Source organism: Vanessa tameamea, chromosome 19 (genome assembly GCF_037043105.1).
Source record: "Vanessa tameamea isolate UH-Manoa-2023 chromosome 19, ilVanTame1 primary haplotype, whole genome shotgun sequence".
Lineage (NCBI taxonomy): Eukaryota > Metazoa > Arthropoda > Insecta > Lepidoptera > Nymphalidae > Vanessa > Vanessa tameamea.
The window spans coordinates 6,032,693-6,059,955 of record NC_087327.1 but is presented as its reverse complement, the minus strand read 5'-3'; the positions used below and the strand labels follow the sequence as shown (position 1 = coordinate 6,059,955).

Here is a 27,263-nt window from a genome sequence, read left to right as displayed (position 1 = left end):
TCCACTTGAGTTTTCGATTGTAACACTCCCAAGAAACTGGAGTTGGAAAAACCGCGCTCTTGAGTGCTTACTGGAACGCATCTTAAAATGCTCACTGTCAATTCATAATAATTGTCAATTTGACAAATATAAAATGACATTTCTCATAAATTTAAATCAAAACGTCAAAACCAAATGTAAACCAAAAGTCAATGTAATAAATATTTTTATTATACATTATTTCTATAATTAATGGTTATTAAGCTTCGGTAATTATAAAGCTAAAAAACGCATAATTATGACAAAAAACGTATAAGTTATTCTAAATATCGTAAAAACAAGATTAATTGTATCGGTATATCCCTCGACGTACGACATAAAATTTGAAAAAATGTTGATTACTAAAAGTATTCAATTAAACAATATATTAGTAACAAGAATTACTAATATTAGGTCTTTAACTTCGTATAGAAAATATAGTAATAATAATGAGCAGAAGTTTAAGGGGAAATATGACGTTATAATAGCTGGTGGTGGGATGGTGGGCTGCGCCTTGGCATGTGCTATGGGTATCTATTAGATTTAGTATTTATAAAAAACAAAATTCAAAGTCTTTACAGTGTTGTTCTGAAAATACTTATCAAGCTAAATTTTTCATTTTAGGAAAAAAATCCTTACTTTCTAATTTGAAAGTTCTATTATTAGAAGGTAGTCCGGATAAAAAATTTAAACTTAAACCAGAGTATAGCAATAGAGTAGTAGCATTAAATCAAAGCACGAAATCTCTTATGAAGTCCTTAGAAGTCTGGCAACATGTAGAAAAAATGAGACTACAACCTGTAAGGCACATGCAAGTGAGTATTAATTTATTATTGTTATAAGACTTTAACGCACATGTCCTTGTCCTTCCTGCAATTTGTAACTCTACCACTAAATTTCAATTACTATAAAGATAAGTAAGTTAATCTTAAAATGCTGTTGATAATAGAAAAACAATATTATTTAAATTTGTATGAAAACATTGTCTCCTAATCAACCATTAGAGTAATTAGAAATACATGAATTAGAGATACTTCAATGAATAAAGTGATAGTTAAATAAAATTACACATGAAATGAACATATATTGAAGCATAATATCTGAATAAATAAAAATTGTAATATAAAAAAAAACTTATTGAGAGTCTATGTACAATAGAGTTAGAGCTATTCTAAATAATATATTTAATATTGTATATCATATCAAAAATTTTTGATTTTTAGAAATTTAATAGAATTGTTAGATTTAATTTTCATAGTGAAACTTTAAAAATGAATGTTTATCTGTAACAATTACTAAACAATAGCAACTTAATTCTGGTAATTTCTGATGTTTTTTTTTTTCATTTTAGGTCTGGGATGCTTGTTCAGATGCCTTAATATCATTTTGCAGTTCTGATATTTTAGATGATGATATATCGTACATCGTAGAGAATGATGTATTACTCGAAAGTATTAATATAGAATTAAAATCATCAACAATTAAAAATGTTGATATTGTTTATGGAGCCAAGGTAGTTGGATATGAGCTATCAAAAGGAGGTCATGAATCAAATGGACATATTGTCAAAATGCATAATGGTGATACCTACTCGTGTGATCTATTGGTAAGTGAATAGACTGATTCCTCTTAAGTTTAAATCATTTTAATTATTAAGTAAATGTTAAATATAAATATTCTTTTATGGAAATTACAATTGCTAGAAATCTTATTGGTAAAAATCTAAAAATCTTAGGAGGATATCTGTGTGTGTGACCATTTGTACATGCATGCATGTAATTATATTCATGAATGATTTGCATATAACTGCTTAGAACATTGTCAGCCAGAGCTGACTAAAAAATAGTTAGCTGCATAATAATTTTATAAATGAACACGTAATTTTAGAATATATTTGGAATATTTTTCTTTTATATTAAAAATACTATTCTAATTTTCTAAGACAGATATAAAGTGATGATAATTTGGGTAGACCCATTCCCTCTTTGTTCAGGTTTTGGAACAAGTTTCTTTTACACGCCTTACAGTAGAGTGAACTGTCAGAAATTGTCACATAGAAAAAAAGCAAAAAAAAATGGCAAATAACAATTAAATAAGCATGGCATAATAATAATTTTGGCATTGCCAAAATTTATTAAACAATTTAATTATTTTAAAAACATAGTTTATTAATTTTATTTTGTCTTTTATTTAAGTAGTACACAGCGTAAGCAACTTCTTTCCAACTGGGTGTGCCATGACAGCTCTCGTTTTTATTGAGTGTATTTTACACAATATTTTATTCATAAGCTAATACAGTGTAAATGTTTGTGTATATTACATTTATACACAAAACTTAACACAACTAAATGACAAAAGATATAAATAAACAATTTATTATATTCTTAAATATATTTATTAACAATTTTCAATAAATTATCATTTTATTTAATATGATAAATGATATAAAAATTTAGAAATTTTTATAAATAATTTTCATAACATCTATGGAGGTTGAATATCATCCAATTTTTTTTCAATCAAACTCAACCTAGAATCTGTCGTTTCAGTTAATTTATTTATTTTCTTTGTCAAATCTGCTAATTGGTTTTTAATATCAACCATACAAATCTCCTGTATAGCATTAATCGTAAAAGACATCGGCCTATTTCGGTTTTCTACGGATGTCGTTGTGTTTTTTTTTCGTCTTTCTACATTTTGACTTTCTAATGAGAAACGATCATAAAGATAACTCTTCCTTTTGACAATTTGCCTTTCGATGTCTTCGTCATCTTTACTTTTTCTTATTCGACATTCATAATTATTATTTTTACGAATGCTTTTCTTTGTATCCTTACGACTTGCCACCATCTTGTAGATTGAAGCAATTAATTCTCTAGGTATCTAAAATTTAAACAATGACTCAATACAAATGACATAATCATTGGCGACCATTTGCAGGCACCAAATCCGTATAATCTGATCCAAAAAAAATACGATCAAATATGCGCCAAATGCCTGTTATATTCACCATGCGATTTTCTAATAACTATGCGTAATTTACGCATTACAAACAGTCCTTTATTAATATATCTTTATTTATATTACAAAACTATTTCAATTAACTATTTATATCGACATTAATTTTACTTCAATAGTTCCGATAACAACTTCGCGAATTCCTAAAGCATAAGTTATTCAAGATCTCTACGTATGATACCGCGTCGATTTAATGTAAAAAATATTTCTTTGTCTTTATTCTTGCTGTGGTTGGAATAGTTAGACTGATCCTGTTGCTAATAAATAAGCTAACTTTTAACTTTATTAAGAAATCATTTTCATATTTGTATAAAAAAAACGAACAGCTTTGTAGACATTCGGTTGCATTTTCTGAAGAATGAATGAAACCTTCTTACCCTGTTCTCTCTCGGATCGTTCGGTCTGATATTCAAAGTTCGCAAATGTGATGCCGTCAATAATGCACCCCAACGAAGCACCGCTAAGAGCTGTTGCGGAGCACATGATAGTAGAGTACTGAAGAGCATACTCTCTAAATGTGCTACTAATTGAGTTTGACGAACTAAACGGTCGAGTCCAGCGCTTTCTTGTAATGCCTAAAACAATACAGCTTTATATTATTAGAAGAAAGCTGATAGAGCAATCAACTAATGATACATTTCCGACACAACAATAATAATAACTATTAATTGGTAATTATAAAAGGTCGTAAGAGGCTAGCTTATAAGTGGAAAACTTGATCTTCCCCTGGTCGCGTCGAACGGCTGTCTCGCCGGATTAAGAGAGTGTAGGAATAGATCGAGCAGTTGGGATTGTACACACATTTGTGCATTATAGTATCTCGTTGAATGGACAACATCGTCTTTTTTAAGGCATATTTTGGTATCGTTTTTTTGTCTTAAAAAATAAAATAATCTATATTTTAATCTTTACCTGAATATCGCTTACAGCTAATCCAACCAAAAGATTAGTCAATATAACTGTCACGAGTAACACGAATACCAAAAACATTCCATGAGCGGTCAGTGGATAGTGTATTTGGGAATTTGTGCAATTATTGTAAAATATATCTTCGTATTCCAATTCTCCGGACATCATCATGACCGTCTTGACAAGCCCAGCTGGCAAATGGAATGCTGGGTAATTGCTGAACAGCACACTAAACGCTAAACCAAATGCTATGAGAAGACAACTGTAAGCCAATAAAAACGTAGCAAAATTCACCGTCACTGAAAAAAATATCAAATTTATTTTTAACAAGTAGCAATATTTATCTGATTAGAATCTTCAAAGATTTTTAAATATAATAGTAGAAGGGTTTAATTACCAGTTGTAAACATTTGCACGTAAAGCCCAAATGTTGGAAAGCGCCCAATTATCATCATCAATTCAAGCCAGCAAAAGAATATCGTTATGGCTGCGACATCATGTTGCCAATTTGATGTATTCGCGTTCGCTACTCCATTTCCTCGATACCAAGTTGGTATCTGAAAAGTTAAATAAAACATTTTAAATCTATACTAATAATATAACCGCGACAGTAACTGCCTGTATGTTGCTCTTTCATAGTCAAAAAACTGAACCTAATTGGAAACTTACTGTGCAGAGAAAAACACCAATAATGATAAGCAATTGCAACCAATTTTCCCATTGTCGAATGTAAGCCGAATAATCGAGACATGCTTGAAAAATTTCTTTCGCCAGAAAACATACATTCAGAAGGACGATTAAATACTGTATAGGCCGTAAGTAACTCGGAACATCACAAGTTACATCTTCACATAAGAATAACTCTGGAAAAACAGATACTATCAGACGATACGTATGAAATTTTACGTTATATGACTATTGATAAACTGATACATACGTAGTATATATAGACTATACAAAGTTATGAATATCGCGTGATAAACAAAACTTAATACAAAGAATTTTCTTATTCTTCGCCATTTCAAAAAAAGGAATGTCTCTGCTACTGGATGCTTCAAAACATCTTTACGACCAACCTGTTGAACAAAACATAATTTAAACACTACTATAAGTAATAATATTTATTTTTTATATTTAGAATGTAAAATAATCGTAATCATAGACTATAGACGTTAGTGTAACAGCCTTTAAATGTCTCACTGTTGGGCAAAGACCTCATTTTCTTTTGAGGAAAAGATTAGGAACTTATTCAACCACAATGTTTCAATGCGAATTGGTCACGCGTATACCGCGTGGCAGAGTTTAATTCGATATAATTATGCAGTTTATTCATGATATTTTTCTTCATCGCCCAGCACCAGATTAATTATATAACAACAAATTATACACATTAAAGTTCAATGGTGCTTATATGAGCTTGCCCATAACCTTTAATTCAAATTTACGTGTCTTTACCGCTGAGCCATTTCGGATTTTGTTGCACATTAAACTTTTTTTTTTATTAAAAAAATATTTAATAAAAATAATTGATTACCTCCACAAACGCTAATAGTAACTCAGCCTCTCCTCTCGAGAGACAAGGAACCAGCGGTCGGAAATCAATGGTGAGTTCACAGTCAACATCACCAATTTCGTGTTCGCTTACATGTACCGCATCATCAAACTTGCATAGATATCGAGGAATGACGTCAGGAACTCGTCGAACAATGAAGGATAATGCTGATACACCACCATTGGTTCGCAATGTAACGTCGCCCCCATAATCTGTAACACCCACCGCTTACTATAGTCAACACGTTACTAACCGTATCATAAATTAGGTCTGTAAATATAAATTCTTTTTTAGCGTTTTATGTTTATGGTGGGTTAACCCAAATATAAGAATCATCTAAACGATCATGAATAATAATATATTTAGAAAAAATTGCTTATCAGATTCAGCATCTTACCCAAAAGCAGTAAAACACACGCAGAGAACTCATTTAATGCAGCGATATGGACTGGAGTGTATCCAAAATTGTCGGGAGCATTTGGATCTGCTCCCACCGATAGCAACATCCGAGCAACATCGCACGCACGAGCTCCTCTGACTATCGCTCCGTGTAGTGGTGTTCTGCCATCAACATCTCTTGAGCGCACATCGGCTCGTTTAGTCACTAGAAGTTCTACTACTTCAACAGATTGAGCTAATGCCGCTGTAAAAATAATATTTTTTGTCGTTTATATAATTATAATTGCTTCGTACTTCGTGCAGTTCATGCTTAGTTTTCAGTGTCATCCTCAATAATTGGGCTATCCGAAAGCTGACCCCAAAATGAATTATTTAAATCATTTTTTGAAATTATCATGTTAAACTATACAAACTCAAGCAAAGTATGCATAAAATTATAATATCATCAAGCCCGCAGTGTCACTCGCGTTAACTTCTGCTTATACATGCCTCTTTCTATGAATTCGGTCTATCAGTATTAAAGATCAGTTGAATCCTAATTAAACGTACTAGCTAAAGCAAAAGTATTTTTCAATTCTTACTTTGGGATGGTATTAGTGTCATAAAATGAAATGTCAAAAAATGTTATCAATTTTTGACTCGTGAGCTGTCTTTGGCAGTATGAAGGCACGGTAGTGTGCGTATTATATATAAATATTAGTTTTATTTTAATTCTCCTCTATACAGACTTTAACTGTGCCAAATTTCACACTCCTCTTTCCGCGTAATTTTCGTTAAAAGTAAATACTTTTAACGAAAAACAACTTGTACAAATGTACAAAGTTTTTACTTCACGTATTAAAATATAAATTACCTAGATGAAGACTTGTTTGCCCTCTTGAATTAGTACAGTCTATATATGCTCCGTGTTCAAGAAGTAGACCGGCGCACTCAGCGTGACCGTCCACAGCTGCCAAATGCAGTGCCGTAGCGCGCCCAGGACCTAATGCAGCTCGAACGTCCGCACCTGCGTCTAATAGTAGCTTCATACAAGAAGCAGATCCTAAAGACGCCGCCACGTGTAGAGGTGTTTCAGTAAAAACCTATAAAACATCGGTGTATTTGTTTGTTACGAAGATTATTTCTACAAATACATTTATTATTCATTCGTTTCATGTTACAAATTTCTCGAATTATACAACTTCAATGCCTTGTTCGACGCAATTGTTTGTTTTAGAACTTTGTTTGACAAGAAACGATTAAGAGCAGACGCACCTGTGGTGTATCAGGACACGCGCCTGCTTCCAACAGTACATTTACTACTTCCGGCGCGTCACTGAGTACCGCGTAGTGTAAAGGAGAATGTTCGTTTAGTCCTGCATTAACATCTGCCCCGTGGCTTATCAAGGCCTGAAAACAACGATACAAAATTAAAACTTGTATGTAATAAAAAGAGCATTATATAAATATTTATCTCGCATACACCCTTAGATTTTTGGGTTTAATATATATGTACAGACATATATATGATATACTTATTTAAACATATAATTGCCAGCTTACAGTGAATGTTTGGATATTGATACGAATCAGATGGCAATACGACTTATTTTATCCGGTATGTACGATTATTAGAATGATATTGAACGTGCCTTGACGCAAGACAAAGATTTAGCGCTCGCTGCGCAGTGTAAAGGTGTTGCTTTTTTGTCAGTCTTCGAATCCCATATGTTTGGATCAGCACCATGTTCTAATAAAATTTTTACACATTCCTCGTTGTCCACTAAACATGCGAGATGAAGGCATGATCTGCAAATTGAAAAATTAGACAATCGAATTGAACGACATTACAGTAAGAATAATTGTTGAATGTCGTGCCGTTTCTTGGCAGAATCCCCAGTCCAAGCAGATAGTAGCTGCATTTAGTACTGACAAGATAATTTTGCAAATTGCAAAGTGCTTTTAAAAGTCAATTCGATCAAAGTTCATTGTTGTTTTCATCTTATATATAGAAGTTACTATGTGTGTCTCGTCTTTTGCTATTTCACGAAATTTAGTATGAAGCGAGTTTGAACTCCAAGGAAGGACATAAATATTTTTTTATGCCTAACACCTGATGACCAATCTCTGAATCGCGAACGAAGCTGCGGGAGACAACTGGTTTCTTACTACTGTAACGGCTTCCATATAAATAAAACATCTTTACCTCCCGGCGTCATCGCAGCTATTAGGATCGGCACCAACTTTTAACAGTTTCGTTAACAAAGAACTGCGCCCGAACCAACAAGCCCATAGAACTGCCGTACGTATTCTATCGGTGTCCGCCTGGGACACAAAGAATATAACGTCTTCATAATGTGCTGTTTCTAGTAGAGTTGATAATTCATCAGCGTAAGGTAAATGCCTCAGTGCATATTGTATTTCATCTGTAAACAAATAAATATTTTTTTTATTTAAACTTTTACGTTCGTAATCCATTTTGAACATCTTGCGCTAGTGTCAGGATTCACCAGTGCAAGTTGTAAATATATGTTTTTTATTAGATAGCCCATTTATTGAGAAATATTATAGACTATGATATAAAATTACGCTATGATCCCTGGTAGCGGAGCCATGACGCAGATGAAAATTCGCGTAGGAGCTAGCTTTTTACTAAAATACATCTGAGAAGAGTAATGTAAGATGTTTTACTATTTACCTGACTCCCAAATGTCTCTGGACTTAACTCTCAATCGATCTCCAAGATCAGCGGCATGGGCAGATTCGTCACTAGAAATGTAACCAGCCTCCCCCTCCTCCGAGTCCTCAGCTACCTCACATATGTCTTCTCTCCATCGCGTACTACCTTCGCGAAAATCCTATAACAAGTATATTATTACTCTATATCGGTACAACTATAATGTTCCTCTAGCTTGTTATTTTAAATTTTGCAAAAGTATTAAATTAATATTATATATAAATATTATTTGGCTTCTTCTAAACTGTACACGGGAATTAAAAGTATTAAATAATTTTAAGAATACCCATTTGTCATACAAATTTTAACTCTAATATACTTATAATTAATATCAAAATTAAATATTACATTGTTTTTGTCGGTCGCAATATTGTTTCGTCAAATGTTATATGTTATGTTCTTATACATAGATATGTTCAGCATTTTTAAAAGAAAAATTTGATGGTCGGCTTTTCAATAGATTCACACTTGTTGACAGCAGACGAGGAAGAACTCACGCGTGTAGTTGTTGATTGATATTATTTGTTTGGAGGTAAAATATTTATTGAAACTAGTATTGCGTGTTGAAATTCTCCATTTTTTATTTCTATAATTCATCGTACCATTGAGTTTGTTACAATTTTTGATATTAACATACATTTAATATGATATGTCTTAATATTTTAAAATATAAAGTTAAATAAAATGTTGTATAAATATATGTATTTCCAAAAGGAATCAAAACAGACTTTAAAATATTTCATTTACGCCTCAAATAAAAACTAAATCCAATACTAAAGTATTAAAGTACTTAAATATTTACCGATATTGTATATTTTTCTTTATCGAAAAATTATCTTTAAAATAATAAATACTAAGTATCTCTAACATACTTATTAAATAATAACCTTTATAAAGATTATAATAAAAGTATGAAAAAGATTTTTTTTTTTAAATCTTTTCATAAAATGGACAATTATTTTAATTAACTTTTATTATTTAATTATCATCATTTACGATGCCGTCGAGCATTACTTGATTAGACTACAGTAACTTATTGTTACCCAGTTTATAGCCCATAAACATTTATTGGGACATAAAGTTATTTTATTTGATCACATTTATTCAATAGCAATACAAGAATACACTACTTACGTGTTGCCTAATTTAAAAATGTTTAAAATATTTGCGTAGGACGATATTATAACGCAATGTTGATACATTAGTTTTTCATCTTTAAATAAAAAATGCATAACATTTTATGTTGCTGTACACACACACACAAATTTAAAATAAATAAATAAGATATAAAACCTTTTTGCTCTTTGTATTCTTGGTTTTCACAGAAGGCATTACGATTTACGGAAACGTGAACGCATATCAAAACAGCGTCCGCCCGCGCTTCGTATCAAACTGAAAACTTTGGTTCCCGAATCGTCCCCGCCGGCAAATATTAATAATGGAATACAATATTTCTTTATATAATTATATTAATATGTAACATTCATCTTAATTTTACGACGTCTATTCGATGAACGTAAATAAAAAAATTCATTATGCGTTTAACATAAATTTTATTGCTTAACCTACGTCCTTGGTGACATTCTTTTTCTATTTTTTGATCACAGTATTTATATTTTAGCGTTAGATAGTTTGAGGGAACAGATTAGATGATGCTTAGTTTGTGTTTTAGTTTATAATCGACTTTTATTCTATTTTGATAACTTCACATTCGACGAAACGGTAATTTATGAAAATTCCAACGATTGCTATATTTACAAATTTCTTTTTAGGAATAGCTGAGTTCGTTAGCTTTTCTGTATGCTTTGTTTAAACCATTACATTATTTAATACTTTTTATTTGTTACAATTTAAAGTGTCTTAATTTTTCCGCCTCTTTAAATTAATGATAGTAAAGAGTGAGCCGAAGACGTGGGCTCACGGTAAAAGGGTCCGGTCCCCCTTTTATAAATTACGAAATGAAGTTCACAGATGTTTTGTTGATCTTTCGTATTTTAAGTGCACTTACATCATATCATATTTGCATTGCTATGTATCAAAATTGACAAATTGACACTGATGATAGTACACTTAGAAAAACCAAAATAATCAACAGTGGTAGTGAGTGTAGTTGTAAATTGAAATATAGTTAGTTAACGAAAATCTTACAAACTTCGAAATACTGATATTTAATTTGAATAGAATGTCTACATTTGAACATCGTTTAGTCCGGAATAAATAATTATATACTAACTAAATATTTAAGCTCATTTTACGGAAATCTTCAGTATGGAACAAATGTGCAAACAATTGGTCCAAAATTCTTTTCTATTATTAGTACAGCTAAGTTAGGGTTGCCAACGGTGAAACCATTCAGGGCTTCATGGGAAATATACTAACACACGTGGAGACGTTCTGTTCTGTAATGCGTTACTGAAAAAACGAATACGCAACACGTTCTGAAGAAAGTGCACACATATAAATATATTTATAAGTAGCTGTGTGTCGCAGCTTCACCTGCCTTAAATTTAGACTATTTACATTTTATGTTATTGTTTAATGTAATATAAGGACTTATAATATACAATATTATTCTGCTAAAAAATAATAATTAAGTAACATAAGCTAGAACAAAATGATAGCGTATTTTAAAGATGTCAACTGGCGTCTTAAAAACTCTAATAGAATGTCTGGGTTTAAAATACCTAAGTCGCGTTTATTTTAATGAACACGCGCTTAACCAGCCCTGTTTTGTGCGGGTACGTGCCACACATTAGCCGTGCTACAGTCTAGTTAGTACCGTAGAAATAGAATTATTAAGTGCAGGTGGCTAAACTTTAGCAGGAATTATACTTTTCCAACACGTGTTTTTGTAATAAGTTACGTTTTAAGCTTTTAAAACGTTTGCAACATTTTATCTGACCACTTTAAAAAATGTATTCTGAGAAATTAATATATATTTTTAGTATAGACTAGTATTATAAATCTGATAGGAGCTCTGTCTGTCTGTGTGTGTGTTACGCTTTCTCGGATAAAACACTTAAACGAATTAGATGTAATTTGAAATGAAGCAAGCTTATAGGCTCAAGGATGGACTAGGTTACTTTATTATACCTAAAACCACGGACGAATAATAGTAGATCATCACTTTTTCTTTATTTGACATTTTAAAGTTAAAACTGCACATTAAATATTGTAATTAATAAATAAAACAATTAAAAAAAACCTTGACCATTATATCTTTTTATTACATCAATTGAAACAGATGGACAGAAGAGGTTTTCGCTCTTTGGTTGTAGTTTTTATTTTTAAACTATCTAGTTTGTTTTATTTATCAAACCTTAACCTAATAACAGACGTCCATAACGACGTGAAAAAACACTTCTTATATTTAAACCAGCGATGAGTTTACTATATATGATTGCGATTTTAATCAAACGTACTAAAACTTAACACTGATACTGACAACATCATCAAGTAATCAAAACTCAACATTTGTTCTAATATCAATAACCTGTAAATGTATTATGGAGCTAAAGCAGTAGTTCCCAAACTTATTTTTCTCGTGGATCACCTATTGGCATGTGTCCGTAACCACAGTTTGAGAGAAACACTAAAATATGAACTAAATTTAAATTTGTTTAATATTGGTGCTTTTAATTCTATCCTTAGTAACCCTACGAGTATTTCAGCAATTAAAAGCTATGAATTTAGTGATTCTCTCAAACTGATGAAAAAAAAAACGGTAGGTACCTTTGGCATCAAGTATTTATAGAGTGGTGATCAAGTTCATGTCTGAACAAGCATTAAGCATTGTCGGGCGGATAGCGCTTTGCGAGTCTGTACACGAAATTCTACGTAATATCGAATACGCAAGTTTGGACAAGTAACAGTCGCTTGCCTTATTAAAATATTATCTGCTTAGTTAGGTACTTAAAACAATGTAGGTAGGCCCTTATAAAAACTATGCTTAAATTTTTGCTCTTTACTATCAAAAGCAGATAATTTACGTGGACCCCCATTAAAATCTTATGCCCCCCATTTTTTATTCACGCCTACGTAGACCCCCAGCAAGTCTCCCGTGGACCCCTGGGGGTCCACCTGGACCACTGGGGGTCCACCTGGACCACTTTGGGAATCACTGGGCTAAAGCCTCTCCTCTTGAGTATTAATTCAATTTGAGCTTTACCACTTCCTCCAATACAAATTGGAGGATACTCATGTGTCATATTCTTATCCGACACATTAATGTTTTTGCGATGTGTTCTTGACGCAATGAATTATTATCCCTTGGTGGGTAGGGCTTTGTGCTAGCCCGTCTGGGTAAATACCACCCACTCATCTCATCTACCGGCTAACAGCAATACTCAGTATTGTTGTGTTCCGGTTTGAAGGTTGAGTGTAACTAGAGGCACAAAGGACATAACATCTCAGTGTTATAAGGAATGGTTCATATTTCTTACGTCTCCCAATGTCTACGGGCGATGTTGACCCTTTTGACCTCTCTAGTCTGCCTATCTATTTCATATAAAAATAAATATATTGTACATACAAATGAATAACATGAAATTCCAGTGGTGCACTTGCCCAGGTTTTATCCCGCAATTATCCATTAAAAATTAATGGTTCTCTAATCATTATCCTATCGCGGCTGCTATATTTCACGGGAGTGAGGTTAAAAATCTTGTTAAAAATTATTAAGATATCGTAGTTATGAATTTTCAGAAAAGTGATTGTTTTACCATTATAGCTCCACTGTTTATATTACTTGCGGTTTGAGCCTGTTTTAGACTGTGTTTAGACATCCGTCTCGCTGACGAGCATCGTGTGTTTGGATTTTTCTTATATTTACTTTCGATCTAATTGAGATGTAATGTGGCGATTGTTTTAAATATTCACTAATAAAAACTTTACGATACCATATAACTGTAGAATTCAAGAAGGTTTAATATGATTAATTAATAAATAACAATATCCTAAAACTAACATCATATACTTGTTATATTTTGGAGAATAATCTTTTAATTATTTATTTAAACTATTTATATCAACTATTAACATCTAAGATTTATCAATATTACATTGAAAAGTGTCGCTTACCTGAGTATTTTTAGTAGCCGTTTCACACATTACTTAAAGAATCTTTATTTTTCCTAAACGAACTCACTCGCTATTTCTAAATGTTGTGATATATTGGTGAATCCTCGATACCTGCACTTTTGCACCCAAAATATATATTTATTTAACCCCATTGGCACCAATACCGAGCGCCCCACTTTTAATACACGCAAATCGCCGGAAAACGACGGAAATTAACATTTTTAACAAGATTTTTCTCAGAAATCAAAGAAACAGTTGCGTTTACGGAAAATTTAAATAAGCTGATGCCTCATTATTTAAAATTCTCTTTCCAACTGAGATTTAAATAAATTTTCCGACGTTTCTTTGGTACAAAGAATTGTTAGCGGAATTATGCGAAAGAAACTAAATGAAAAATTATCGATGGTGCAGATAGTTTATACAATGGAATTAGAAAACAACCAATTCATCCGACTATCGTATAAAGACTCAAATAAATTCTAACATCAGTGAACATATTTTGTTTCATATTTTGAATGTAGGAACACTTAAATATGCGCAAAACTGTTAAGCTTCGTTCACTCTTCCACAAAATCTCTAAAGCTACTGTTCTGAATAAATGTCTTCCTACGTTGAATGAGAATACAAACCTTATGTTATTTCAATTGATTGGTGTTACTCGAATGGCATTTGTTTGAAATCGTTCGAACGCTGCGTTTGAGTTTGTTTATTATTTAAATGTATACTATGATTAAAGAATAAGATCGCGGTTAAACGCTATGAAATAATCAGCGTGTGAGTTTTTCATGCGAAATGTTGTTTTAAATTAATTTCTTGCTCTGCGATATAAAAACTAGCATAAGGAAAGCTGCATTATATAATTCAAGTACACAAGTTCACCAACACTTATTAGTTTAGCTTGCTGATTAACCATCTGACTTTGATATTTGTACTCGCCTTCCAGTGACACTGTTTATATGAATTGAAAACAAATATTTGAAAAAGACCTTCTGATCTGAGAGTATTGGGACGCTTAACGATTTGATTTATATTGTAAGATTTAATATAACTAACTAATATTGAATACTTGTAAGTACTCAAACAATACTGTAAGTGGAGTTCATCAGCATCATAAAGTCAAAAATAAATTAAGTTTTCACAATTCAGCAAAGGTCTACTCTCTTCTTAAAGCATGTTTGGAACTAATTCTACCGAGTTGCTACGGTACGGATTAGTAACAAGCAGCAGTCATACGACTTGTACTGATTTCGCCACGATGGTATCATTCGCCGCCGAGCATGAGATGTTAATTAAAAACAAAAATTAAGCATTTCCAAACACAACTTGGTGGTAGGGCTTTGTGCAAGCCCGTCTGGGTAGGTACCACCCACTCATCAGATATTCTACCGCCAAATAACAGTACACTGTATTGTTGTGTTCCGGTTAGAAGAGTGAGTGAGCCAGTGTAATCACATGCACAAGGGACATAACATCTTAGTTCCCAAGGTTGGTGGCGCATAGGTGATGTAAGGAATGGTTAATATTTCTTACAGCGCCTTTGTCTACGGGCGGTGGTAACCACTTACCATCAGGTGGCCCATATGCTCGTCCGCCAACCAATGCCATAAAAAATAAACTTCGATCTTCAGATTAAGATCTTCTTTTACCCACTGGGCCATTGCTCTTAGTCAATATGACTCAAGTAATTTATTGCGTTAGTAAACCTAATAATATTAATAATGCTCTCAAGCTGTGGAATGCTCTTCTTCAGAGATATATGTTATCTCGTTTAATATATTTAAATGCCGTCATCTGTACTTGTACGAACATATTTGTATTAATTAGACGAGTTCAAAAACGAGGAAGATTCACAATTCGGCTGTTTATTAAAATTTTTAAGTAAATTGTAATTAAATTTTAGATATTAGCAATTGATTATATTATCAAGTCCTTTTAATAATTTATTTTTTCATTTAAAATTCTTATTAATTATCTGTATTCTATACAAATATTATAAATGCAAAAGTAACTCTGTCTGTTGCTCTATCACGGTGGAATCTGAAAACAGAACTGAATTTAATGATATTTGCTATAAAGCAAAGCTTGAATGCAGCAAGCTCTATGGAAGGACATAGAGTTTTTTATGCGAAATAACTGACGATCAGCACCTAAAACGTGAACGAAGTCGCGGGCGATAACTAGTCTATATTATTGTTGATATGTTTATATAAAGCTTCTATTGTCTTTAAAAGATTTGAATTGTCAGTAAAACCGCAGTACCGACAAGCCACGTAGAAAAAGTTTCAAATATGCGTTATAAGATTAATTTTGTCGAGTTCAAATAAATATTAAGATTTAATAATTTTCAGATCGGTGCAGATGGCGCCAAGTCAGCGGTTCGCGAAGCTATGGGCGTACAATATCTTTCCTGGAACTACGATCAAATGGGCATTGTTGCTACACTGCACTTGGCCGAGGTAATAACGCTGACAGCGTAAACAAAGATTCTAAATAAGAATAGGTACATAATGTGAATCATTATATAGATCCGACATCGATACTCGAACTACAAGTGAGTTCATATCGAACGTAAAGAAATACTGATACGCGATTAAAATAGCTTGAAAAACTCAAGTTTATGTTATGACATAGTCAATATACGTATTCTGAATTTTAATTATATACTATTAGTGCTAAAACTTTAAAACAAAACTAAATTTATGCGTTTTTGCCAACGCATGTTGAAAGGATTTCTATTATTATTGGGTAACCTTCGTATACTCGTTCTTTTGTACTTAAAATAATATTTAAAACCAAAAATATTATATATTTTGTCTTAGTTAGCACACCCACCCACCTATCAGATATTCTTCCAAACAACATTACTTAGTATTATTTTTAGCCTTTATTAATTCGTCTCCCAATGAAATGGGAGTATGTGAGACGCTCCGGAGCCAATTGCACTGAAGTAGCCATTAATAATACAGCGGTACCCACCTCACGTGGTCACGGGATCGCTTACTTACTACCGTGTCATCCCGACAGTTGGCCCTCGGTTGAGCCCCTGTCTTCTTCGGTTTAGTCCAATCTTTTCTGAGACAAAAAAAATAGTAACATATTGCTTTTGCTTCTCCCATAAGGATTCCCATACAATGTACACCATTTAGTTCACATGTGTAGTTATTGTTCACAATTGGATGTAATCGCTGACGATTGGTGGCGATTAGTATCGGATAATTGTTTACGATAAAATAAACGGATTGCAACGCATTTTGAGCATTAGCTAGAACATAATCCATATATAAATAGATAAAGACAAAACATATCATTATATATTCTCCTCTGTTCGTAAACCGATTTCCTTTCCACTTTTCGTGTCGGTGGCTGTTGTTATCAATTAATAGTAGAAAAAAAATGTTTGAACCGCGCATATTCTTCCAAACGAACTCTAGTAAAAATAAATAGTTCATACTTCCTGATGCTGACTCTTGAATAACTCATAATTCACACGTATATCTCGGCGAGAATCACTTGCTTATATGTAGATATTTTTGTTTGTATTTTAAATATAGCGTTTATTTTTGACGCCGTCGTTGGTCGAGTAGTGTGTACACCGGTTTTCACGTGTACGCCACTCCAAGGCCCCGGGTTCGATTCCCGGCCGAGCCGATGTAGAAAACGTTCATTAGTTTTCTATGTCTTGGGGCTGGATGTTTGTGGTACCGTCGTTACTTCTGATTTTCCATAACACAAGTGCGTTAGCTACTTACATTGCGATCAGAGTAATGTATGTGATGTTGTCCAATATTAATTATATATTTATTTATATGTAAGCTATAATTTTCTTTGGATTTCTTGGGTCTTGGCGCTGCTAGTTCAGATACAGACGCTTCATTCTTTCTTCATTTATAAATTACGATTTTGTTTTTTGGCATTAATAAAAATAAATACTTTTTATTAATAACATGATTTATCTACATTCGTGTATTAATTTCAGGAAACAACTAACACGACAGCATGGCAGCGGTTCCTACCGACCGGGCCGATTGCATTCCTACCTCTAAATTCGACAAAGAGCTCCCTCGTGTGGTCGATGACAGATACACAGGCGAAAGAATTACTGAACTTGCCCGAGGAAAGATTCGTGGATGCCCTCAATGATGCCATGGTCATTATAACTTATATTTAAAGATTTTACCTCAAAATCGTTTTGAGTATTGTCAATAATAATATTTTAGAATAATATTTTCTGGGTTCCGTACATAATGAGTGAAACTTTATAACTATGTATTTTTTATATAAAATAGATTTCCCGTCAAATGAGGCCACAACAGCTGCCGTCCTCCTCAGGGCCGTTTTAAATAGGCCACGCGAGACACCAGAGCTGCGCCCTATTTTTTTAGCCCCGGGCGTCAGGACTTTTGCACAAAGGCCTACCTATGTTGTCTGTTTGTCTTTCACATGGCTAAATCTTTAGAGCCATATCTATGACTACTATAATGACTTATAATAATAACAATTAAAGAAATCTAAATATACATAATAATATCATAAGTTGTACGGAACCCCAAGTGTATGAATATTACTTAACGTTGCCGGTATTATTTTAACTTTTACCCTGTCCTGTAACTATAACGAACTATAACGTTACTTGTGATTTTTGATTTATAGTCATTATTTAACTCTATGGATAATAAAGTTTAACGTCTAAACTCAAATAGACATTATTTGAATATTTTCTTGTTATTTATACGATATATTTTGACCATAACACAGATACAACATCAAACAATTAAGTTAATTTAACTGGTGTTAGTCTTTATTGTACGAATGAAAATTTTGAAAATAATTCATATGCCGCATTATATTTTCCAGTGGAAACAATATCCTCGTAGCAGCGTCGTTGATGCCTGTACGTCTTGGTTAGGTTCCTGGTTGAAGCGGTTCGATCTACCAGACGGTGCTGAGAGGCAATTGCCACCAAGTGTTCAGTCCATAATATCGGGCTCTAGAGCTGCTTTTCCCCTGGGATTCGGTCACAGCACGAAATATGTCGCTCCGGGCGTTGCACTTATAGGGTATCAATTATCATAATATTTTAATAATCTTTGGTTTTTACATATTTATAACTCTTGGGTATACTTGCCGAATTAATTTAATCTCGCCCACCCCCCCCCCAATTCCCCATATATTTTTTAATAAATTGGAATAAACTCAATAAAAACTCAACCATTATAAGCACTTTTCTTTACGTCGGCTAATAAACAAATATGATATTTTAGCGACGCAGCTCATCGAGTCCATCCGTTGGCTGGGCAAGGTGTCAATCTAGGCTTTGGGGACGTTAAGGATCTGATAAGTTTCCTATCAGATTCTATTTATACTGGACTAGATATCAGTAAGTACTAAATATGTATGCAATGAGTAATATTAATTACAGTATTTGTAGATTCTTCAAGTTATTTTCAATTACAATAAAAAATATTCATTATAACTATAAGTACGAAATGTTGTCTGTGTCTGATATATGTTTATTATGGTAGAGATAAGCGGACGGGCAAATGGGCCACCTGGTGATAAGTGGGCACCTCCGCTCAGATATTGGCGTTGTAAAAAATATTAACCCTTTCATATGTCACCAATACGCCGTCAACCTTGGGCACTAAGTTGTTATGTCCATCGTGCCTGTAGTTACACTAGCTCACTCATCCTTCAAATGGGAACACAACAATAGTTAGTCAGTACTGCTATACTTATAGAATATCTGATATCTTGGTGATACATGCCAACACGGGCTTGCAGAAAGCCCTACCACCAACACGAATATAAGTACTTTGTTAAGGATATAAAATAATTCAAAAGAACAAAGTTAATGATATATTTATGCATTTAATTTTCAGCACATCCAAATTGGATGGAAAAATATGAAAGCGAACGTCAAAGGCACAACGTGCCCACGCAGCTGGCCGTGGACGCGCTCAGCCGCCTGTACGGCGCCGACCTGCCGCCCCTCGTCCTCGCACGCAGCCTCGGCTTGCAGCTGACTAACGCTTTACATCCCATCAAGGTGCCTTAATTATCGACTACTGAAATTATTCCATCGAAAATTCATAACTCCACTGAACAAAATCTACTAAGATATTTTTTCAGCATTTGGTAAAATGATACGTTTGGTATCTGTAGTTAAAAGGGTCTCGTTTTTATGAGAAAATAATAGAAACGAAAAATAAAATGAAAGAGATTTTGATTTGAAAAGAGAAAAAAAATCAAACTTAAAGAACTTGCTTCTTTTTTCCTAGGGTTGAATCACCTTCTACGGGGACTTTTAGTTTATTTGACTTTTAACAACCTCAAATCCCTTAGTCATGACATCCCCGAAATTATGAAAATAATTAAATTATTCGACAAAAAATCTACTTTTCTATTAAAAAAGCATATTTTAAATATATCTTAGACAAAAACATCACTGTACAATGACGTAAATGTCTCAAGTAATTTTGTGTAAAAAATCTATATCTGAATCTACTAATATTATAAAGAGGTAATATTTGTTTGTTTGTATGTAGGAGTATTAGTATGTATGTCACTAATGAACCAATTCTAAATATATTTTATCTGTTAGAAAGCTACATTATTCCTGAGTGATATAAGGCTTAAACTATATTTATATCATATAATTTTCTTTATTAATAAATTGCACCCGAGCGGGGCGAGTCGCTAGTAGTTTATATTTGAAAAGAAAATAAAAAAAAATTAATTAAAACTGTTCGATATTCAAAACATTAAACTAAACTAAAATATTACCATAATTTTGCCATTATCGAATTTCAAAATATAATCTCTATAGGGACTGCTTTTAAAACGTACATATAGTATATTTAGTTGCTGTTTTAGGGTGGTCTGTTTAAGGACAAAACTTTTATATTTCTGTAATATTCATAGGTTTATATATATTGATATCTATATATTATTGTTGAGTGTTTTACGTTGTAAGTATTTATTTAATTATTTTGTATATTGTAAGTATTTTTTCCAGAAAGAGGAGAGACGTACGACAGTATAATATGTTTTTACTAAATATTTACATTTCATACGCAATCTTTTCCTTTCTAGATGTATACAATTATTAAGCTTCTGATGAAATATACTAAATCAAATACATTGAGATTTAGACATAGACAATTTTACAAATACTTATTAATTAATTGTTCTATTCCTAAGAATTTTTGTTTTTAATATTTAACTAGGTAACCTTCTTCTCAAAGGGAGAGGAGGGTTTAGCCCAGCAGTGGGAAATTTACAGGCTGCTAATAAATAATAATAATAATAACTAGGTATAATCACTATAATCTTGATTTAAATTTCAAAATTAAAACTTCTGTAATAATAATTGTTAATTGTTAGATTTACACGATTATTTGCGAGGAATTTATGTACCAACTGTTTCGGTTTTCAATATTTGCCATAAACGGACGGAATTGATCTGTCCACAATGAAGCTATAAATTATAATTATGTTTATTTGTTTCAGAAAATGATAATGTCTCACGCCGCATAGGAAAAGTCACGCCTTAAGTATTTAAATATTGTTGTTATTTAAAAAAATATGAATGTCATTTTCAAAAAATAAATTCTTCATATTTTTGCATACATCTTTTATTTTTATAATAATGGAGAACTTAAAAAAATGAAAAAAAAATTTTCAGTCTCTCAACCGATGTTTATAAAAAATCAAATATGTATAATCACATTGATACGGTAGTCACATCAGTTTTGAACAACATGCGACTGCTTTTTTTATTTATTTAAAAAAGTGGAGGAAGCTGGCAAATGGGCCACCTAATGGTAAGTGGTCACCACTCGCTCATACAATCCCAATGTCTATGGATACTTTGGAACTGTATAAAATAGTAACCGACTAATTAAGATGTTATGTCTCTTATGCCTGTAGTTACACTGGCCCACTCACTTTTCAAACCAGAAACAACAGTAGGTTCTAAGTTGTATTGTTATTTAACTACTATACTTTAACTACTAATGACACTATATACTAACTATTAGTTACATAGCCTTCTAGCATACTGTCAAATACATATATTATACACTACTACTAATCAAACATAACTTATACCTAACTAATCAAAGACAATGAATTTTAGACATTTATGTACTACTTTTAATAACTGTTATATTCCTAACATATGTATTGCTGTTTAGCAGAGGAATAAGTAGATAATGAGTGCGTGACCTACACAGACGAGCCAAACCCGGGCACCAAAAACATTGTTTTATAATATAGTAAAATGTGTTAAAAAAAATTACGTATATGAATTTGATACTAAAGTTAACGTATTTAAAACTTGTAGCTTTAATCGAAACTTTTCAAGTCCGAAGCTTCTTTAATCACGAGATCGTTTAACGTTGCCCACGTCACCCACGTCTCACGCCGCCTCTGACTACCGTATAGGAGTATAAGAGTGTCCATTATTTATAAATTAGTCGTTAAAATATGAACTAAATATGGTTTCAATATAATAGTAATATTAAAAAGATGAAAGTCACTGTGACATCACTAATGAGGGCTTTAACTCGTGTATTAATTAAGTTAACAATAAGATAACTTGTAAGTTAACATTTGAATGGTACTTTCGTCAATTTTAACGGAAATGTAACTTAACAGAATATTTATTTCGTGTTACAATCATTGTTTGTTTGAATTACGAGCCACGCCACGCTCGTGTGTTTGTAGAGTCACGTGGTGATATTATTGGTGAACGACTTAAAGCCCCCTTCATCGATATGTACAAAGTGCGAGTGTGATGTATATACGACTACTATATGAGACATTGCGTGGGTGTGAGTAGGAACACTAGAGAATAGTATAGTTAATTCAATCCACGAAGACGCGCCCCATTTCATCAGTGTTGAGTCGACCACGGCTCTGTATACACGGCTAAATTCACGTTGCCCCGGATTTTGACCCATCGGGAAACTTGCTCCACTTAAATGTTTTGTTCCCTAAACTTTATTTTACTTTACTAACATTATTTTTAAAATGCCTAGAAAAACGGATCGTACTGTTCTTAAAAGCCAGGTATGAACAAACTTTGAAATTATATTTATGTTACCTACTCGGTATACTTTAGCGAGTAAATAACATAATACAGTATAATATACAGTATAGTATTATAACATTGATATAAAATCAATGGAATTGTATTTTCTAGGCAAGAGATATAATCGGGAAAGTATATGATTTCATGAAAAAAGAAGCAAATAATAATTACGCAGAAAAATTAACCGATGCACGTTGGAGAACCGCACAGGCTGCTGGAGTGTCTGAAAGCACAGTTACTAGAATTTTACGTGAAAGAAAGGTGCATGTAAAGTCGGGTACGGTGCAGACAAACAAGACAAACACTGAAGAAACGAATGAAGCGATTTCATCGCATACAAATGACGCAAGCACAAGTACTACATAGTTAATAATTCTGAATTAAATGATGATACAGACGTCCATTGTTTTTATTAATAAATATTTTATTTTTATAAAATTGTATTTTATGATCGGTTCTAGATATATACTGTCCTGCTATAATCAATTATTTTTAATATTTAAGGATACTGGATGCTAAAATATTCGTTTAATGGTTTAATATTATTTATTTCCTAAAATAATATAAAAACTTATATGAGTAATTACTATTACTATAGCCTAACTTCTTGGGTACATCTCAAATTCACAGGCAAGAGTATTCACAAGAAGAGGATAAGATTAAAAACTAAACTCAGATAACATAACAAGCAATATTGGAAGCGCTATTTATTGCTCGTGTTCTACGAAATTTTAAGATTTATTATAATAAACTATTTTTTTTGCTTAAGCTTAGTGCATGTTGTGGTCTTCTATAATTGAAGGAGCACACAACTTGTAACCCTTATATTGTTTCATTTTAAGAATATGTATCTGTGTATCTTTTGTTGGAGTCACGTAAATTAAATAAATATGGTAGCATCATCATCATTAATTTATAGTATGTACAATTCTCTCCAGATATTGAAATTTCAAATAAAAGCACTTTTTGAAAATATTGTTATAAAAGAATAATGCAAAATTATTGGAATAAAAACATCTTAATTTGAAATCGGTGATATGAGTAGAGCATATTTCCAGTTGACTACGAATCGCTTCATTATTTAACTATGTGTGCGTATGCCCACAATCCACATAGCTATAGACCTCTACACTCACAAAGGCGTAAGGCGCACCTCAACGCTAAATTACCGGTTAGCACTTTGCATTGGTATGAGTGACGCTCGTGCTAAGATTGTCTTAATGTACGTTGGAAAAATTAAAAACTGTAAATATTGAATTATATTTTTTAATGCACGTCGATAAATTAACGCCGAGACGTGCCCCTTCCTTTATGAACAGATATATACCCTTTGCGTTGTAATTGAACTCACATTCAAGCAGTATATATTGCACACTTTCACAGTAGTGATTGGGAAATCAGTAGGGAGCGTCATCGTGGACTTATATCCATGTAGTTTATACTAAATTTGCTGTAAAATGATTATCGCTGTCGAAACAAAGAATTTTAAGAGCAATATGCACCTAATACAATGTTCTGATTATTCCAATCAATAATAAATTGGATTTCATTCTGTCCAACAATATTTAGATATATATAGCTAAACAAATATTGTGTATTTATTTTAACAATATACATTACCAGTATCTTTCTTGAATGTCACCTAAGTATGTGTTTATTGGTGCACGATAAAGAGTATTTTGATTTTTATTTTTACCCCAGGCTCAGCCCTAAAAGATTACTTTAAGTTGCGTTAAAATTTAGGAAAATTATTTGTACCCATAGATATGATTTAAACAGCTTTGACGGTCGGTCGCCTACCTGACGTCAATAAAATGCATGAATTCTTGGGAATTTTTTGCCCCTATACTATACAGTCGATATAACAAAAAGTCCCTTACTCCGCTCATATGACGCCCAGGGGTTGAGATAGTGCTCTGCCGGAACCATATGACATTCTATTATATTTTGTACACCAATAATAGTATATCCGTAGACATATATTTTTCTATTTTATAATTTTTTCATGTTAACAGTGTGACAAAATTAAACAACATATTATTTTATTTCATTTAGGTTCCTATTGAAAATTATATACATTTTTTAAATACTGTGAATATTATTTACTACTTCAACTTTTGAATTTAGAATAGTTACAGATTAAAAAAATCTTTGTAATACAAGCCTGTATGTATTTGAATAAATAACAACATTTGTACATTATTAGTATTGTTAATGGTACTGACATCAGCACCAAAAGAGAGTAGTACAAAGATAAACTTTATCTAGTTTTAAAATTCCCTACACTTACCAACGGATGAAGTTAAATATAAGCTTGTAAAACGCGTGGGGTTTGGTATTAATAGATATATATGTACTAGAAATGGGTAAGTTGAGTAGTTGTTTTTATTCTAACAATGATATCTTATGCTTATATTCATACATCTGTGTTTATACCCATTAAATATTATAATTATTATATATAATAATTATTGGTAATGCCGCTTCTTTAGGTAGGTCACTTTCTAGATAAAAAATACATCATACACCTCCTATGTAATAATATTATAGAAATTTTATTAATTTGCAGTATAGGTTTCGGAATCGCTAAAATTTAATATGGAACAGAGAAATAAACAAAAAAAATAATGAATATTATGGGCTTTAGATAAATAATACGTTTCTTTTGGTGTCTCGAAATCGTACGCGTAAAATAAGATTTTTTTCCCAAATTAGGTATATGGGAAACAAACATTCATACAGCGATCTATTCGCCCGTAATGTGATAATGCGTCACAAAACACGCCCCGCGATTATTTTCAATTTATTTAAATACCTCGTATAGTTTCTAAAATTACCGGTTCTCGTAATGTTTCTAATTAGAACTTGTAGGTATTAGTTTGATTGTGGTTCAATGAATAATGAAAGTTCCATATCAATGCGATTATCAGTTTTTTTAGAAAATCGAAGAAATACAAACTAATTTTACTTTTTATTTTATATGTATCATTGTAATGTATAAAATACGTTTAAACTAAAACAAAACTGTTCATATTTTTTCGTTATCGTTAAACAATCAACAGGCGAAATATTTTTGTCTGGTCATTGACATCGAGCGTCGTCCCATGTGGTGGACCATTTTCATTACGCTATTAATCGAAATCCTAAATTAAATCTGTACAAAATGGAAATATGTACTAAATTATTATCAATTTAATTTAAAGGTTTCCTAGATAGAATTTTTTATTATTGATACTTAATCATTTTGTAATTTTTACATTATAAAGTTCGTTAAACTAAAACATGTGGGAAAGTTCGTTACTTCCTTTAGACACGCTCTCTATGAGGCCGTACAAACGAGTTTGTTTAACGTATTATTTTTATTTCCTAAGCGAACGACGAAGCCATTCAAAACTCGTTCTCGGCAGCGGCACGGCAATTGGCAGCTGCTAAGCTATCGATCGTTCGTTGCGACGAGGCTAAGGGTGACGTCACGAACAATGGACGTTCGAGCAGCCATCTTGTTTCCTGTAATTAAACTCAAGCCATAATTTACTTTAGAAGCATACCCTATATATGGGTAATAGATAATAATTCCGTGCAAACCGTATTAATCATGTGACTCAGCTCCCTCAGCTCAGACGTAAACATGAATCATAATTATTATTATTCATTGTTCTTTTAAGAAATATTCTCATATAACGCAGGAACATAGCTATAAAATTACATAAAAATAAAATATAAACTGACTTTATTACAAATAAATAAAATAACAATAGGTTTAAATATAATATAATATTGTAAATATTTACTTGTAACAATGGTTATTTACTATTTAGTAACTATTCACCGAAATAACTCATTATCTAATATCTCAAGTAATTACAGATTATAAATTATTAAAATAATAATAACCTATCAACATCATTTAAATTAAGCTTTGTGTTTTATTTTACCTAAATGATAATTTATTAGCAATAGTACATGTGTAATTAAATTGGGTATCATTAAATAATTATAATAATTTATTGCGACCTATTTGATAGGTAATTAGTAAAACGAAATGTTTTTTAATGTAAACTAGCGTTATAAAGTTTAATGGATTGCTAATGGATACCTATGTACCAATATCTTTAGAAGTCAATTCGTTTGCTGGAAATAGGGACCGTCTATTTCCAGAATTCTAAAGATGCAATTATCTTTTTTATTCTAAGTATTGTCTCAAAATGTACCTTGTCTTTGTCTTATATTTCTAAAATACATAATTTACCTGCGTTTGTATTATGCTTATTTCGCAGGAAGAAATATTGGAATTTTCCTACCTTAACATAGCAGGTATAAATTCTTTTGTTACTTCTGGAATCTGGAATCTAAGATGTATTATCAATAAATAATTAGGTACTTACAAAACCCTTACACTAGTTCGAAGTAAATCTTTATAAATAAATAATGTTATTTCTGCTACTCTATTTGAAAGAGAGAGAAAAAAAATATCACAC

General features: G+C 32.1%; 2 protein-coding genes and 1 long non-coding RNA gene across 3 annotated transcripts; 2 read left to right on the top strand and 1 right to left on the bottom strand.

The window, feature by feature from the left end:
• Positions 1–155: 155 nt before the first annotated feature.
• On the top strand, positions 156–21,315 carry LOC113399311 (ubiquinone biosynthesis monooxygenase COQ6, mitochondrial). The gene is made up of 9 exons (XM_064217887.1): positions 156–548; positions 643–833; positions 1,370–1,624; positions 16,040–16,147; positions 17,668–17,838; positions 18,546–18,748; positions 18,953–19,068; positions 19,571–19,737; positions 21,201–21,315. The coding sequence occupies exons 1-9, from the start codon at positions 371–373 to the stop codon at positions 21,225–21,227; spliced, it is 1,416 nt and encodes a 471-aa protein (XP_064073957.1). The 5' UTR covers positions 156–370; the 3' UTR covers positions 21,228–21,315.
• Positions 2,471–9,994, bottom strand: LOC113399310 (transient receptor potential channel pyrexia). The gene is made up of 14 exons (XM_026638401.2): positions 9,906–9,994; positions 8,574–8,733; positions 8,082–8,301; positions 7,528–7,684; positions 7,151–7,285; positions 6,750–6,978; positions 5,895–6,140; positions 5,480–5,709; positions 4,883–5,021; positions 4,615–4,808; positions 4,343–4,502; positions 3,949–4,244; positions 3,414–3,611; positions 2,471–2,901 (listed from the first exon to the last, which is right to left on the bottom strand). Exons 1-14 carry the CDS (start codon positions 9,942–9,944, stop codon positions 2,503–2,505), a joined length of 2,802 nt encoding a protein of 933 aa, XP_026494186.1. The 5' UTR covers positions 9,945–9,994; the 3' UTR covers positions 2,471–2,502.
• A 1,086-nt stretch (positions 21,316–22,401) lies between the features above and the next one.
• On the top strand, positions 22,402–23,186 carry LOC135193820 (uncharacterized). The gene is made up of 2 exons (XR_010309445.1): positions 22,402–22,763; positions 22,897–23,186. It is a non-coding gene; the product is annotated as an uncharacterized LOC135193820 (long non-coding RNA).
• The last annotated feature ends 4,077 nt before the right edge of the window (positions 23,187–27,263 follow it).